General features: G+C 36.2%; 1 protein-coding gene across 1 annotated transcript in view; it reads right to left on the bottom strand.

The window, feature by feature from the left end:
• Positions 1-2,595: 2,595 nt before the first annotated feature.
• LOC113231715 (phospholipase B1, membrane-associated-like) overlaps positions 2,596-18,496 on the bottom strand; it is a 50,643-nt gene continuing 34,742 nt past the window's right edge. The window contains exons 2-7 of the mRNA XM_026466196.1: positions 16,934-17,186; positions 15,904-16,073; positions 9,945-10,161; positions 8,329-8,474; positions 6,878-7,046; positions 2,596-3,679 (exon numbers count right to left, since the gene is read on the bottom strand). Of these exons, the coding sequence (XP_026321981.1) occupies positions 3,507-3,679; positions 6,878-7,046; positions 8,329-8,474; positions 9,945-10,161; positions 15,904-16,073; positions 16,934-17,186 (1,128 nt within the window). The 3' untranslated portion in view covers positions 2,596-3,506. The remainder of the gene's footprint in view (positions 3,680-6,877; positions 7,047-8,328; positions 8,475-9,944; positions 10,162-15,903; positions 16,074-16,933; positions 17,187-18,496) is intronic.

Genomic DNA, 18,496 nt, shown 5'->3' with positions numbered 1-18,496 from the left:
GGGCACTTTATTCTTTGATGTACTTTACCACCGCAGAAGAAACAACGTTTTATTGATATCTGTGGCGGCGGGACTGCAGCGTTTTGTTGAAGCGGTATGAAGGGTGCTGGTAATTCTTGTGGAATTGGCATTGGCAAAGCATTCATAGTATTTTGGACACTCATACTCATAGTTACAGAGTCCTTTTCAGCAGTTTCGAGAGTGACAGCCTGATTATAAACTTCGTCCAAAAACATAATTTGTTTTTCTAATAATCGTTCCCGAACTTTAGGTGACAGAATACCAGCTATAAAGGCGGTTCGTATAGCTTGGTCTCTGTGTTCTTCAATTGAGACTGCCTGGAAGTTACACTGTTGTGCAAGGATATGCAAAGCTCGGCTGTAATCTGAAATACTTTCACTTTGCTTTTGTTTCCGTGTTCCGAGGATGTGGCGGGATAAGATTTCATGTTGAGGTTTAACGTACGTTTTATTCAAAATATTAATGGCGTCCCTGTAGCTTTGACAGTCCTTGATTTGAATGAATATACTGGTTGTCAAGTAGTTCGATAATAATTTTAATTTTATGGAATCCGTTACGTCACCAGAATCAGGGGCATGTTCAGTTAGGAAGTTTGTAAATGTACGCAGCCAATGCACCCACTTATCCCCAGCAGCGGGATCCGTGGGTTCAACATCAAACCTTTCAGGGCGTAAATATCTTGCTAGAGAATGTGATAAAGATTCGTTAGAGTCATTCTTCGAGTTCGTCATTATCACTAGTTAATTAAATTGATACATGGAAACGAAATACCAATAGAAACTTGGCTTAGAGACGCCAGATTAATAGTATGCTTATACGGACGTTGCTGTTTGAAAGCGGAATTATTAAGATTAGTGATGCAACGGAAGTGTTGTAACGGAGACGGAATCAGATGTCAAAAGTAAATAACAGACAATTGAATGAATGTCTAACAGATACTTAGCGCCACTTCCTATATCTGAAGAAGATTCACTCTCTGATAGTACAGTTGCTGATGAACAGTCAGAAGGTACATTGCTAGACGGAAGTACTTCTAATGAACCTAATGAAGTGTCTAATCACGAATAAGACGTCTATGGAACTCTCCTGCAAGACGTTCGGCCTCTGGATGCTCTTCGGAGATCTACGAGGTCTAGGAGAATTCCACAACGCCTCAATGACTACATACTCGGCGAAGAAACCATAGAGGGGGAGAATGACATATAATCTCCTTTGTGCTTCCTAAATAATCAGTATGTGTTGTCTGTGATCGTTGAAGTGTATCTGTCATACAAATATTTTTAAATCTATGTATTGTACGTGTGCTCGTTTCTAGTTAATTAAAGCCAAGTTTCTATTAGTATTTCGTTTCCATGTATCAATATGTAAGTTTCAAACAGAAAAAAGGATTGAAACATAATTGGAGTGATAATCGTGCCTACAATAATAGAAAACAATTAAATTTGAAAGTCGCAAATTTATCACATACCCCAACAAATTTTCTATTCACTTATGAGCAATCAAAAAATTTTTACGTATTTTTATTATTTTTTTATCAAATTTCCTATTCACCGCGTTGATTTGCAATAGGAATCCAGAAATGTGATACTTTACAATAGACCTTCTGCCTCGGGGTGTAAGTGCACCCTCAGGTTTTGTGGTAAGGTTACCCCGACCCCAGTCTACGGTGCGACGACGGGGGAAGACGGGCGTACTGCTTCCTTCGTCTCCCCGGCCGCCGTGTTCGAAGCGCGTCAACGAGGGGGCAGTCCTCTCTGAGCCGTTCTGATGCTTACTTCTGCGAAATTACGCTCTTGTAAAAGGATACCATTGCCGCAGCCGAGTATTGCGCCCACGATAGTTAGCAGCGAGAGATCTCCCACTATGGCAGTCAGGGAGTGCCGCTGAGTGCCCCAAGCTGCACACTCGACCAAATCTATCTACCTACACTAAGTGGAAATAGAGTTGATGATCTTTAAACAGCTTTTTTATGATACCAAGTTGTGGGACGAACAATTCGGGCGCCCAGTGTTAAGCGACACGCTTGGCCACAGTAGCAGCAGCACAAAGATCGAAGGGACACTGCCACAGCGCCCGTCATCCTGAGACATAAAATGACAAGTCCCATGTGCCTGTAATTTCACCAGCACCCTTACCCTTCAAAACCGGAACACAGTAATGCTGACATTACTGCTTGGCGGCAGAAATAGGTAAGTTGGCAGTACTTCCTTGGACGAATTCTTTCACAAGGAGTTCTACTGCTACTAAAGAGCTCTACAGCTCCTAGGAACTCTACTGTTACTACTAAACAGATGTTCATCGAATATAATATAAAACCCTTGAAGATCAGTCCAGCTGTTTGGAAGTTAAGATGCCACGGATACACATGCAAAGGCTTGAAATTTATAACTCCTCTCTTTTTGCGTCTTGGGTTTATAAAATAACAACTATCATTCTGAAAAACTAGTTTATTATCACTTAGGTATGTACAATTTTTTTTGCTAACTTAACTTACAATCACATTATTTGGTATTTCATTATGTCTAATGCTTACATCATCAACAACAATGGGATGGCACTGGATAAGTACCACATTTGATTCTCAGTTCTTACAAAAAAATATTCATTTTTATGTACATATACTCAATGATCTTAATTAGTGATGCAACAGATCTCTGCTTCTGCTTCCGCAACTGCGGAAATTCCGCACGCTTTTTCACATTTGTTTACACTTCTGCTTCAGCAACTTTTATAAGGGAAATTTTATTTAAAAAAAAATTAAAACTGTTTATTTCAAATATTAATACAAGTTACAGTGCGTGCAAGGTAGAATCTTAAAATTAAAAATTATTTATCCTTTTCTAGTGAGTTGCGTTAATATGTAAGGTACAACAATTAAATTAATGACCAGTTTGCGTATGCCTCTTCTTATCTTTCATGTAAAATCTTTTCGGAAGTTTATAATTTATCATTGCTTAATGGTGGGGCGCGTGGGTCTTGGCAGTTTTGTATTGTGTCCAAACCGAACACTAGCCCTGCTCGGAACTATTTCATTGAGATCTTTATAGTATTTACACTTCCGCTTCTGCAACCGCTACCGTTTCTGCTAAGATTTACTTTTGATATCTGATTCCGTTTCTGTTTCCGTTATAACACTTCCGTTGCATCACTAATCTTAATAATTCAGCATAAATAGTGAACATCAATTTGGTTCTTCCGCAATTTGGATTAAGAGCATCGTAGCGACATCTCTTTAAAATCGTTTAAACTAATTTGTTTCTCTGTTTTATTAACTGGGAGACTATAGCGACTCTAGATTATGCGTTAAGATAAGTCTCTCTTTCGCTGGTGTTCCTCTTATTCCACCTGACCCTATATAAAATTGATTATACCCAAAATACCGTCGGTATTGGAGCAATCATATAATATTACTAATTTTGCTATAAATGTTCATTTCCATATTTATATGTTCCGTATATCATAGAACTTTACATCCTCGCTAAATGTCATAAGTTAAAGTCCTGTCTGCCGGTTTCAAAGTACGTCTTAGAGTTTTTCGCTGTGAAGATGTACGGAGCTTCTCGTGTGGGGCAGCGGAATGAGCGTAGAAGTACTGGTGGCACGTTTTCGGATTTATTGCCTACTGGCTCTAGGAGGTTGTTCCACAGGAGGTTTGCAGCTGAAATTGTCAAAAAAGAACCATAATAACTTCATGAGTTGCAGACAGATGCGCTGACGGCGAAATAAGCCAATAACACCCAATACAAATATCTGTAACAAATACATCGTGAAATTCTTAAAATCTGCTAACTAGGTTTGTAGTACAGCTGATTAATTAAATTTGTATCAATAAAAATAAAAAAACACGTGGAGCACTTTCACAAAAAAAGTGGAAATGTGACTGTAAAACAACATAATTTTAATAAATAAATATTGTACCATAAATAAATCGCAATAAAAATAAATATTCAAAAACGAAGCGAGCATCTCCCTACTTCTTCTCCTTATTGTATCGATGGCAAACAGTATAACGCTGGTCATCATGGTAAGGATTTATTTGCCAATCGGCGTAGGGTTACTTCCCGATTGTTGCCCACGGTACGCCAAGGATAGGATGGTACGTCGTGCGGGGTGACTCCTAACGTGCACTCCCACAGATCTTTCGTTTACTATTTAAAAAGATACTAAAAACAAGATATAGTTCGATATAGAGTGTACGAAAGGAGCCTCCCCGCAACGACGTATCGTATTTCCAGTACGTCTCTTGCAACCCGAAATCCTTTCACCACACGGTAAAAACAGATTACTTAGAAACAGACAAAATTCTTTTTATGATGACAAATTTATTAAATCCAACAAAACGATCCTCTCCCTATAGACGCTAGAGAATAATTACTTGATAATAGTAAAAAAAAAAACGTCTCAAAAGTGTATTTTAGTTATAAGACAGAAATATTTAATCCAAGAGCAAATTAATTTACTTCAAGTCACAAAGCCACTCTAGATTCAACAAAATATTTATTAGTTATTAGAAATGTCCGATTTTGACTTGAAAAAAAAAAGAATGAAAAATTGAGAGGTACTTAATTTTTTCACTGAAGATTTATGTTTTCTAATATGAAAAAGGGTAAATTTACAGGGTTATGGACCCCACAGTATGTCTCATGGGTGTGAAAACACACAGTTCCGGGTCAAACCTTAAAGTAGCAGAAATAGGACGAAATTTTCCCCAATACTTGAGTACCGTTCAGTGCCGTATAAATGCTTCAGCGGTAGAAGCGCTAACAATCCAAAATGTATGAGATGACTTATACTATTGAAGTTAACAAAACGATAGCGCGTTTCAGAGTACAACTAATGCCATCTAGCAGTAGCGTGTTGGAATTAATTGCATGTTAAAGTTGTGCTTGTTACAAGTCGTCGCTTAAATGCTAAACGGCTGCATGTCAAAAGTTCACTTTTTTACAGGAGAGGCGATCAAAGCTTTCGACCTCATTTCTTAACATTTTAATATTGTTTTATTTTTAAATACCCTTGTATTTATATTCAAAAGATGCGTATTTTAAGGCTCAATAAATTTGTAAACACAGACACAACTCATAAAAGGACTGTTTAGCTCAAAAGTTAGCCTCGAGAGCGCAGAATGCCAAACAGGCATTTGCGTAATTCCGTTATTTATAATGCCAAATTGCTAGGTGTCTTCGTGTAGTATTTAAGTTTGACCGTTTTTAAACACATTTTTGCAATAAAAAAAATTTTGAAATTGTTAAGATGCGGCGGTTTTGCATTAAAGCGACGAAGTGTAGTTTGATTTCATGGTGAAACCAAATTTCTTAAATTATGACTACAAATAACACACTAACAAACTAGAGATACTACGTATTGTTTCTTTGGATAAATGACTGTTTATTGCTGTGTATTATTTTTATGATTACAAGCACAAGTAAAAGTAATCGCTATCGCGTGCGCCTTCGGCGACATGTCACGCCAGCATTGATTATGAAAACGCAACGAAATGTTGCTTTAAAAATATACTCTAGAATTTAGAATATTAATCTGAATAGCAACCTACTTCTTATTTTGTTTAAGAATATATTTTCTTAAAATACACCCAAGAAATTTTCGAATCCATTTAAGATTATTTAAATTTGATGTAAGAGGTAAAAATTTCTTGATGTAAGTAATGTCCAATTAATTGATTAGAAATGAAATAAAATCTTGAAGTGAACGTATTTGTCTAAAAGTTAGAATAAAGTTACGAGTAAAATTGTATTAGAAAAAGATAAGCAGTATTTTTGTAATGACAATATTTTATTACTTTTAATAAATATTTTTTCAGAATTAGCAAATATTTTGAGAAATTGCTCTTTCTTATTAGCAGAAATCCTTTTTTTCTGTGGCACGATGGCAAGCATGGGACATCCCATGCACAATTCAACATGGCGGCTACTACGGCTAAGTTTTGGGCCTAGATAGTATACAGTATGCCATCGATATCTAATAAAAGAATATTCTATATGATTATGAATACAAAGATCGAACACACAAAAAATTGTTCTCCGTCGACTCGGTGGGACTCGAACCCACGTCCATGCTGCACCGTAGAATTACTCTTACAAACTGAGCTACGGGTAAAGTTACCGAGCCGTCGAAATTCTCCTATGTGTTTTTGTTATAGATCTTTGTACTGGCTTTCGGAATTCGTCGCCGCTAATCACATCTAGAGAGAGTTTTTTTAATTACCTCACCGCAGTCGATACCTTTACAGGTATTACAACTGACGCAGATGTCGCTTTTCGATCAAATGTATTTATTGAGATTTTTTGTGAAATAACTCCACTAGTTTTGTTACGATTATGACATTATGATATTATTATTTATAATAATAATTAATATTCTATACGTTAAAAAATAAATATGTAGGCTATAACATCGATTTACTGTTTAGGATTTATAATTATATTTACCATTTTTAAAAATCTATTTTGAAAAGGCCTAAAACGTTCGGGCTTATATGTCGGCCTCGTAATTTATGTATATAACCACTTATCCTGTTTTATGCTGTCACTACTCCCACGAGAGTTATTGCTCCTTATCAGAAAGCAAGACCCCACATAGGAGTATAGATTTTCAGCACTGCGTCACCGGGACGCTCATACCTGACAATGTATTTTAATTAAGATAGGGTTCAGCAGCCTGCATATTGGTTACATTACATTAAATCAAGCATGTCTACCAACTTGTTACAGAATACGATTGTTTTATACAACAAGTTGACAGAGACACTTTGTACAAAGATTATATTTAACTGACTAACAACAATATTAAAAGGTAATCACAACCAAACGTTTTTTAGTTTAACAGACACAACACTCACCTAGGGCATGTCCCTTCTGCGAGAAATGGAAACAGTCATGCGTGATGTAGGACTGATGGATTACGAGGGGCAGTGGAAGCTTCGGCGGGAACGGTGCGTTGAACAAACGCATGAAGGGCTGCACCACTACCGTGAAATCCTCTTTGGTGTCATATCGACCGCTATCTATCTGTAACGGTTTGTAACGATTAGTTGTGGACAGGTCGCGAAATATTCCTGTAACTATGCAGGTAAATTGGAACCCAATTTTAAGACATTTCACACAAATTCTGTAAAGAGACTCAGATTAGAAGTTCAGAAAAACTTTTGAAAATCTTTGGTATTTCATAGTCTCAGTGCGAAGAAACAAAATTTTAATAGCAGTATAGATTTTTCTTTAATATCATATCAAGTGACGGGACGTACAAGTCTTGTCGCGTTAAATCGCAAAGATCTGAGGGGCACTGACTGAGACATAAGTTGACAAGTCTCATGTGCCTGTAATTTCACCAGCACCCTTAATCTACGTGACCGGAACACAGTAACGCTGACATTACTGCCTGGCGGCAAAAATAGGTAAGTTGGCTACCCTGGACGAACTCTTTCTCAAGGAACACTACTGCTGCTTAAAGATCCTTGTGTGTAAAGTAATGTGTGCGTTACTGCGTTTCGGTTCTGAAGGGTATGGGTGCTGGTAAAATTACAGGCACATAGGACTTTTCAACTGATGTCTCTGGGTGACGGGCGAAGTGGCAGTACCTCTCAGATCATTGTGTTTTAAAGCTCAGGTGGCACTGCAACTGTTATGGACAGGCGTGTCGCTTACCATCAGGTGCTCACTTGTGCGACCCAAGTCACTTCGTATCGTAAAAAAAACATAAACCAAGCGCGTTTGAAAATGTTTAATAGGATACACAATTATTATTAACTATATTATTATTATTATAACTTGTGTTGAAGTCTCTTAATCAGATTTTACAATACTTACTTTCACGCTTAATGCAAGAACAGTTTGAGTTAGAAACAAGTGATACGTCCTCAACACCCTAACTAAATTCTTCTCTCCAACCAGAAGGTGAGAGGTGGAGGAATTCTAGTTCCTAGTTCATTAAGAAGAGGTACATTTCGCCTAACATATATTCACTTTTGCACTACTTCCAACCCTAACCCCATCGAGCTGATTCGGAATTTCCGTGTCCATCTATCTGTTACAGTTTAATTTAGTTGAACTGCCCCGTGGCCGAACGACTACCATGCCGGACTGCCACACAGAGGTCCCAGGTTTAGATTCCAGTATTTCCAGTCCAGGTTTAGTGCCGGGATAAATATTTGTATGGCCTACATTTATTTCTTTTGAGTTTGGGTGTAATTTGTGGTTGTCTATGTGTGTCTCCATGAAGGTTTCCCTAGTGCGGGGCTATGTTGAGCGTGTGCGTTATTATTATTATTATCAAGTAATATCAAATGTTTACCAGCATGAACTCAGCCTTCTGGTATAGCCTGGCCATGCGTACGAGGTCCTCGAGTTCGTTGCCGTCGCGGTGAAAGCACGTGCAGAACAGCGAGTGCATCATCCGGCACATGAATGGCCGCTGAACGCGTACCGACACTGACACGTCTGGAAATCAATACTTTCAAAGTGTATCCTAGATAATAATCAACTATACCTAAATGTTTATCTAGCAGTATAGTGGATACTGTATGTTTTGCAGTATAAGTAGCAGTAGAAACTCCTTGTGAAAGAGCTCGTCCAGGGAAGTACTGCCACCTTACCTATTTCTGCCGCCAAGCAGTGATCTTAATTATATAGTTAGCGTTACCGTGTTTAGGTTTTGAAGGGTAAGTGAAGGGTAACTAAGTAGTTTACAAATTACGATTTAAAGCTCCGAGTATCACTGCGACTGCTATAAACAGGCGTGTCGCTCAACACCAGCCTCATAAGTCATGAGTTCGTATCCTGTCTTGGTATCATAAAAAAGACGACGAGAGAAGACTTTTACTTTACCCATTTTTTAAGTGTAAGCTATATTTTATTTAGTTACTTATATATGTTGCAAAGTTGCCTGGTAGCAATTATTGTAAAGCAATAAAATTGCCTTGTAAATTCGTAAATAAATCAAATGACGTTATTCAGCTCTTGTCTTCCCGTGATAGGATTCCCAAAATGGAATGGAGCAATATATCAGAACAGGCAGCAGCGTCAGAATTTGTTAGTTAAAAAGTGTATAGTTAAAAAGTGACACACCTCTGTTTATAAGGGTGCTTTCAAATTAGACGCTTATAGAAGCGTTACTAATTTTCATGCAAAATTTAGTAGCGCAGTATCGTCGTGACACGCGCGCACAGCTTTTACAGTCACAATTAAGATTCGATACGACTTCAAATGGCTTTGGTTGATTCCGCATTAATAGGGAAAGTGTTGAATCAATAACTTTGGAAAAAATATATAGTAAAATTAAAAATATACTCTGATTATTACACGGTACGAAAACACGATTCGAAACAAAAATTTTCACGATAGAAAAAACATAAACTTACCTCGAAATTTTACAAGAAAACCGCTATATTCTACAGATATTTTAGGTAACCTATTACAAACTTTTGTTCGAATTTTCATTACACCGACAACCAAATTATAACGAAACCGTTCTTTCAGGATATGTTGGATGTTTATCGCAAAGACACGATTAGGTTCGATTAGGTTAGATTAGGTAAGGTTTAAAAGGAAAAAAAAACATTTTCCTCTCAAAATTACTTTCGAGGTTATAAAAATTCGAGCAAACGTTATTTCTGGAAAATGTCATTTCGGACTATTAATAGGTAACCGTATTTTACAAATTATACTTACTAATTAATATTTTTTAAATAAACTTTACTTTCGTCCTTTCCGCTCGACCCAAGCAAAATGAACCGTATTAGTTCGGGAAAAATTTTTTTCGTCGTATCGACTGTCAATGAACAATTACTAAAGCGCTACAGACGCGCGACTGCCGCGCCACAGTCACGCCACTACTACAGCGCTTCTACAAGGTTTTAATTTGAAAGCGCCCTTATTAGGATCTATGTAAATCGATGCGTAATTCCTCACCTAATACTGGCACCAAATTAATAATAGTCCTCGGCAGATGAGCCTGGAAGTAGTCCAAAGCCTTGGACAGTTTTCTGGCATGAGCGGCTGGCGACCAGGCTACGGGGGATAGGCAGGACGCTGAACACAGGTCGTTGGCGCCAATGAACACCGTTATCATCTTCCAATCGCTGCTGATGTCTATTTCTGGGGATGATTTCATGCGGGCTACCAGGATCTGCGGAAATATATCTAGGTTTAGATAACTAAAATTACTAAAATTATACGTAAGGTAATTTCTATATTTTGCAAGTTGCTATTATAGAAAATTCACAGAACTGTTTTCTTTTATTATACCAAATGAAGGCACGAACATCACATCGAACGACGAACACCGTGCGCCTGGTGGTAAGCGGCACGCCTATCCATAACAGTTGTAGTGCCACTCAGAGCTTTAAATCGCAAAGATCTTAGGGGCGCTGGAACTGTTCCCGTCACCCTGAGTCATAAGTTGACAAGTCCCATGTGCCTGTAATTTCACCAGCACCCTTACCGACGAACTCTTTCACAAGGTGTTCCACTAAAACTGTTTGAGAATTTGTAAATCCCCTTACCCAAATTGAAGTTTGATTAAAGTATATAGATTTTAAGGCTTTCGTGGATATTCACTAAATGATTATCTCTAATTACGGGATGGTCACGGGTTAACTGGCCAGTAGCGGATGAACCCGTGACCATGGAACGTGTAACCGTACCGAAATATTGGGGAAAAAATTCATATCGTGGTAAAAAAACCTGTATTTAATGATAATCATTGATTGATAAATCCTTTAAGAAGAGGAAATAAGGCATACCTACTGATTTAGACTAAATTGTTTTGCTATAGAGGCCGTGGCTTTGTATGACAATGTAAAAAGTCTTATTATCCTCTGCAGTTTGTACTGTCGAAGCAAAGCGACCTTAACGATCGTGCTGTTACAACAGAACAACAAAAAGTAGGACAATATGTAAGAAACAATAATCCAAATCATTAAGTTAAACATTACCACGTATTTTCACACCACTATGTAGGTATTGTCTTCACTATTGTTGGCGTCGTGAATTCGTGAGATTATATGTTTTATTGCTTACTGTTATTCCAAATATAATGTTGTTATGTTTATGTTTATGAATGTTAACAAACTCTAATTTGTTAAGGTACACTATATGTATAGTAATAAAACAACTATACAGGACGTGTCAAGCCGTGAGAGACGGAAGGACACTTTAATTACTGTAGATAGGATATTTTGCTTCATGGAAACAGTGGTTTATTTTTAAAGAAAGTAATATTGCATTCAAAGCCTTTTAAAAAGTTGCTTGATTTTGGGAGTCGTAACGACCGACAAAAGTGAAAAATAATCTCAGTGCAGAGTACTAAAAAACCGACCTCAAAAGTTCGTGGAATTACATCTACTTGCCATGTTTTATTGAAATCAGTTAGCGGAAAGTGCGCAAAACCGGATTAACACAGGAGATGATAAAAATCGATTCTCACTTCTAAAGTATATTGAGAAAAACGCCGTTAATTGGAGCATAACAAAATCAACCATTAAAATAATTTCTCCTTATAAAATTTAGGCGCTACTTATATAAATAAGTCTTCATGCGTGAGCAGCAACTCTTAGAGGTGGAATATTTTCTTCAAAATTAAATGGGACCACTACTGAGGTGGCCTCTTTCCAACAAATAAAGAATTATCAAAATCGGTTCTCAAATGAAGCGTAACATACATACAAAAAAATAATACAGTCGAATTGAGAACCTCCTCCTTTTTTTGAAGTCGGTTAAAAAACATTTCACTGTATTAACCAACCGTATTTTGCTGTACGCTGTAGCGTCATCTGTAAGAGCAGCAGAGCATCTGGCACGGATTACCTGAGGGTGCTGGTTGCAATCCAGCCGGATCGAATAAATTTTTCTTATTATTTCGGTCTTTGTTATAATAAACTAAGTAGTAGAGTAATTTCACAAAAAAGTTATGCAATATCATGGTAGTAAAATATTGTGACATTCAATAAAGTTAATAAAATCAGTACAGAGTACTAAAAAAAACCGACCTCAAATGTACGTGGAATTACGTCTATTTGCTAAGTTTTATTGAAATATCCTTTAATTCGCCAATATACAGGACTTGACACTGGGGATAATAATAATCGGTTCTCACTACTCAAAGTATATTGCGAGAAAAACGCCTTGAATTGGAGAAATAGCAAAATCAACCATTAAAATAATTGCTCCTAAATTAAAGTTAAGCGCTATTTATAAAAAATGAATTTTCATGCGTGAACAGCCACCCTATAGGTGAATGATTTTCTTCAAAATGAAATGGGACCACTATGGAAGTACGTAAGCAAGTTTCCAATAAAAAAAAATCATGGAAATCGGTTCACAAATACCGGAGTTATCGCGTAACATACATACAAAAAAAATAACATACAGTCGAATTGAGAACCTCCTCCTTTTTTGAAGTCGGTTAAAAATTTAAATTTAGTCTGCCAATGTATTTACTTTTGTGATATTTGCATTTTTTATTATTGTTATGATACTGACTGGTGTTATCGACACGCATGTCCATAATAATAATAATAATGATAATACTTTATTTCGGACCAACAAGTTATCCATAGTTTGTTAGTAAAGAACTTAGGAATAAGGTTAGTATGATGCTATTCAAATGCTAAAATTACAATAAAATAAGATAATTTAAAAAAAATGAAAAAAAAAAATTATACAAATAAAATTCAAAAATAAACCACGAATTACAACATTAAATACAAAATTATAAATAAGTAAATAGCATAGCAGTTGCATTGCTACTCAGATCTTTCAATCGTCAAGACCAGTGACACTGCCATTGCGCCTGTCACCTGTTGAGGCATACGTTGACAAGTCTCATGTGCTGGCAATTTATCAAATGTTCAAAAAGCTATCCATCTTCTTATAAGTGAATTCTCAATCTTAGTAGATTTTAGAAACAATACTCTTTAATTGCGTTTTTAACTCGTCCACATTGTCACATTGCATACTTACTTACTTTTAAATACAAAATAATGTCTCCATGAAGCAAAATATCCTGTATACTATATTTAAAGTACTTTCTCTCCGTGTACCCCAGCTGTGGAACGGCCTGTATATACATTTGAATATTCATCGAAGGCCAGAAATGCAATACCTAAGTCTTTGCTGTTTCATTATATTTACTTATTTCTAAGAATTTAATTTTCTTAAAAGGTCATTCTAAATGCTGTGGATACAACCCTTCGGCGATTTATATTTCAAACTGAGTTATCAAATCGTATGAGTAATTCGAGAATAATAGCAATGTGTCACCTATAACCTATTAGGGCCACCAAAAAAGCTACTAATGTTCTTTTAAGTTTAGAAATTTCCTAACATGCTCGATACTCACTTGTCGGCAATGGAAAAGTAATAAGCCACGTCTTACGTTTAATTATTTAATAAGCATATTTTACTATAAGTATCATTTGCAAGACATTACATAAAACTTAATTTGAATAGGGGAGCTACTTTTTAACCACTCTTACATAAACTTGATTTTATTCTTGACGATTGTGCTTTAGTGAGTTGATACGAATTATTCCAATAACTTGTTTTTTGAAAATGAAAGTACTTAAGTAGATTACGAAAAAGGACAAGAATATTCGGAAATAATTATATAATTTTCAAATCACATAACTGTGAAACCAACCCGACCTGGAAATATAATATAGGGTAATTAAAAAATCGATTAACAACGGTAATTTATATTATGGACATTTTGTTTTTTAACTTGTAAAAGAACAGATAAGATCTGATCCATCTGTTAGTGGTGTGTGACCACACTAGGGCTGCAAGAGCGGCTAGGATTTGGAATTGAGGAGATTGGATGTAATGGAGACATAAATATTGTTCTTCGAGATCCTTTACGTAAGCATCCAAAGACATTTAAAAGGTACTATTACACAGTCTAAAAAATTTGAACAACACTTCACACAAGAACTATATAGTTTCAAAATTATACAAGACAACTAATACGGGTTTCAAAAAAATAAATCAACAGTACATGCGTCTTTTCACATAATCAGCAAGATTTTGCAAAATGTAAATAGAAAACTCTACACAACGGGTATATTTTTAGTCATGACGAGAGCCTTTGACTTAGTTGCACATGATATACTCCTGACTAAATTGGAGCATAATGGAATATGGGGGCCTGCGCTAAGCTGGTTAGAATCATATCTGAAAAATAGGTTACAATATGTAGAAATAACTCGACTTAACACTCAAAACTGTATTGAAATTTATAAATCCAACTTTGAATATAATAATTACGGAGTTCCCCAACGTAGTTTACTTGGTCTCCTGCTGTTTCTATTATACATTCAATTCTTTTTGCGGACGATGTATCCGTGGTTTCACTTCTCCAATATATTCAACATTGGAAGAACACAATAACGAATTATTAAAAACTTTGACATTGTTAATTGAATGGCTAAAAAATAATAATCTTCAAATAAATTTATCGAAGACTAATGTAATGAATTTTAATAATTTACGAAATCAAACAGTTACTATGAATTATAACGGACAAATTTTGCAGAACGCCACAAATGTGACATTTGTAGGATTAATTGTAGATTATAAGATGGACTGGAAACAACAAACAGAGAAAGTGTGCACTAAAATAAATAGATTTGCTTTTGCTCTGTATAAATTGACTAGAGTGGCAAATAAATGCACAGCAATGACAGCGTATCTTGCGTATGTAGAATCAGTACTCAGATACGCCTTATTATTTGGGGGAATGGCACAGACTTTGAGAAAGCTTTCATTGCTCAAAAGAGGTGTATACGAGTCATCTGCAACTTAGCACCAGATGTATCATGTCGCCCCCATTTTAAAACGTTAAAAATATTAACCCTGCCCTGTTTATACATACTCGAAGCTAGTATATTCGTAAAGACAAATCAACATAAATTTATACTCGCTAAAGACATGACTGCTAGAAGCTTAAGAAACCCCGATAAAGTACTACTAGGCACAATTCCTAAGACTAATCGCTTCCAAAACAACTGTTATGCAATGTATCGAAAGATTTTTAATAAGCTGCCGTGTCATATTAAATCACTTCTTTTGATTTGTTTCAAAAAAGAACTGCGCAAATGGCTCTTAGAAAAATCATTTTATTCGGTTGACGATTTTTTCAAATTTAAAGACAGATCCGTATCGATGCATACATTAATCGTGATTTTATTTTATCTAATGTATTAATGAATTTATATTATAATGTATTGTATTTTATTATTATATTTGCATGCTTTTGCCAAGGCTAAATAGGATTAAGTTCAGCAATTTAATTTTAACACAACATTTATAATGTTTCTACTCTATTTATAGCGAATAAATGAGACTTGATTTGATTTCTAAAATACCCAAAAATATTTATACTTACGTAACCTATTGCATTAAATCCAAAAATATCCCTAACTGACCACGCTGTTTGAGATAAACACCATATAGCATAGTGTTAAATACCATGTTAAAAATAAAATTTAAAAAAAATTGTAAAATAAAACAATACAGTTGTAACTGGTATCATACGAGTAAAACAACGTTGATTAGTCCTTGTTGGAAACGACAAGGCTTATAAAATGCGGATGTATATCAAACACGTTGTGTTACTTGCGTAAAGGCATCAAGGGATGCTGTTGTGTGAGATATATTAGGTATAAAATATAAGTTTGTAAAAATCTATGAACAATCGTTTAGATGGCTACATTTATTTTATATTAATAATACATTCTCCCATTTTTAGATTATAGGTTATAATAAACCATTTATAATTTATTACAAACACTAGACCTACATCTAAATTATAATATGCATCGACAAAAGTCAGATACAGGTATTATAAGTAAATAGGTAAAATAATCAGTACCTTGGCTTGTTTAAATGCATCCTCATCGGAAGCAACAGGGAAGGCCACGTTCAGCTTAGCGTTCTTGGTAAGCCACTCTCCTGTCCCAGTCGAAAACCCGCGTATGTTTGGGTTGTACACCTTTAGAATATTTGGCAGCGTCAGGAATTCACGCCACGTACCGTCTCCACCTGAGAATGACGACTATTAAGTTACTGTTGAAGACTACGATGTGGTAACATTTTATTGACTTAATTTTATCTCAATAAATAAAACCAGCTCTTTCCTTGATGATTTTTCAACAACGGAACATATAAAAGACGCAAATAAATATTATTATTTATGTATAGAATTTATTGTTATACAGGGTGGAAGAGAAAGTAGGAGTAGAGGCTAATGAGTGAGAGGAGAGTGAACCTAAGGACGTGTACGCACTGCGTCCAATCCGTAATCGAGAATACACTATACCCGACATCGCTTGTACATCTAGGGATTCAAAATCCTTCTTATTCCGGTACTGTGTTTCATGCAGTGTTTACGTCGTTCGTTAACCATGTGTCCTTTTAATCGCCGTCAACTTTCAGATTTGTTATTTTAATTACATACGAAAACACAGGGGAAATAATGAGTTGAGACTGGGTACATCTTCTCATGAACCGATAATAATCAAACTAAAGCAAGATACCAAGAAGTTTTATTAATACCGAATAAGAGTGTCAATTTTTGTATACATAATTATATTCATATACATCGATACCGGCTCCCTCCCTCTGCGCCGCAGCTTCCGCCGGTTTGGACTCGGATCGAACGCAGTGCAGAAGCGTTAATACACTTCGATCTGCGAATATAATGATCCAAATTGAAGTTATTCTCGACTTCGGAAGACGGAATTCGTATTTCGATTCGTATTTCGTCGTATAAATGGCACTACAACTATTTCAACCGTCATTTCTCGGATTCGAACGAATCGGATGCAGTGCGCATAACGATAGTCTTCGGAAGATCTTAGAGATATTCTCTTAGAAGAATCTATTAGAAGATATCCTCTTACCGGCACACCAAGAAACTCCCCGATACTCTACAAAGGCACCTAAAGCAAACTCTTCCAACGCTCCGCTTCCTGCGACCAACGAATCTCCAATAGCCGCTACCACATCGATGTCCCCTGGTCTCAGCCTGTGTACTGAAGCCGGTCGTTCTCTGCTGCGGCCCCAAGGAACTGTGTCTTGACAGTAGAAGGGTGTGGACGGGGGTATAGCTCGTTGACGACGAACGTGGGATTTGCGGATTGGATAACGGAGACCCTAGAAAGAAAGTATAAGTGAATAACATGTTTAAAAACAGTGGACGTAGGCGACGTATTTATTCATAAGTGTAAATAGAAATCATAAATTACGAGTAAACAAATAAATAAATAAATCTATTTATTTGTCGTAATGAATTTTTATTGTTATCAATGTTTGTTTGTCCAGCATGCATTCCATTATTATTAAACATGAGATTGAAATATATTTTTTGCAATTTGTTTTGCCCACGCCAGCAAAAGTTTCTGAAGTATTAAATCTCACTGCTGGTCTTCTCTAAGGAGGTTAAGGTAGAAGGTAGGTAGTTTTTGCATAGCTAAAAACAAACAGTTTTTTTTCAGTGACTTTTTTTTATTATACCAAGAGACGTGACGAGCAACTCGTGCGCCTGGTGGTAGGCGTCACGCCTGTCCATAGCAGTTGCCACTCAGAGCTTTAAATCGCAAAGATATGAGGCGCACTTCCACTGCGCCTGTCACCCTAAGGCATAAGTTGACAAGTCCCATGTACCTGTAATTTCATCAGCACCCTATCCTTCAAAACCGCACCCTTCAAAACCGGCGCGTAGTAATGCTCACATTACTGCTGGTGGCAGTAATAGGTAAGGCGGCAGTACTTCCTATGACGAACTCTTTCACGAAGAGCTCTAATGCTATTAAAAAATTCAGTGGCATTACAGCAAATTTTATGTAAATCCAGTTTACCACAGTCAGAATATAAAATTTAGAAATATATTTACATGACTGACTCAAGGGCAAGAAACTTAAGTTTATTTGAAAAAACTAGTATGTGCGATTTAAACCCAAAAATAATTTAATTTCCTATGTGTAACAAGCGAAAAAAGAACACTAAGAACTCGAAAATCGTAAATAAAAAGATTTACAATGAATTTCTTAGCAAAATCAAGGTTTAATTTACGGCCAAAGTATCCCAAAACATCACAACACCTTTTTGTACCGACAAAGCAAATAATGTCAGTATATATAAATTGTAATTGTGTGCAAATGTCCATACACACATGAATAATATCATCACTCATTGTCATTACGTAAGCTATATGGTGATAAACCACGATAACGATGGGTCTGTTAGCAAACTCTTGCATCAGGGTTATCAGGGAATCAACTAATTGATTGGCTACACAACATGTGAAAGTACAGAAGCTTTTGCCTAGAGGTTTTATTCTTTTTGTAACTACCGACAATGTTTCGCAAGACTGATAACATCGGGTTTCACGATGGTTTAATGGTTTATTTTATAGTACCTATTAAAACAGGCAAACAATCAGGCTGTCCACTAATGAAAAGCGG

Source organism: Hyposmocoma kahamanoa, unplaced genomic scaffold, assembly GCF_003589595.1.
Source record: "Hyposmocoma kahamanoa isolate Upper Pololo Valley unplaced genomic scaffold, ASM358959v1 66, whole genome shotgun sequence".
Lineage (NCBI taxonomy): Eukaryota > Metazoa > Arthropoda > Insecta > Lepidoptera > Cosmopterigidae > Hyposmocoma > Hyposmocoma kahamanoa.
The sequence above is the reverse complement of the archived record's forward strand: the minus strand, read 5'-3'. Positions and strand labels throughout refer to the sequence as shown.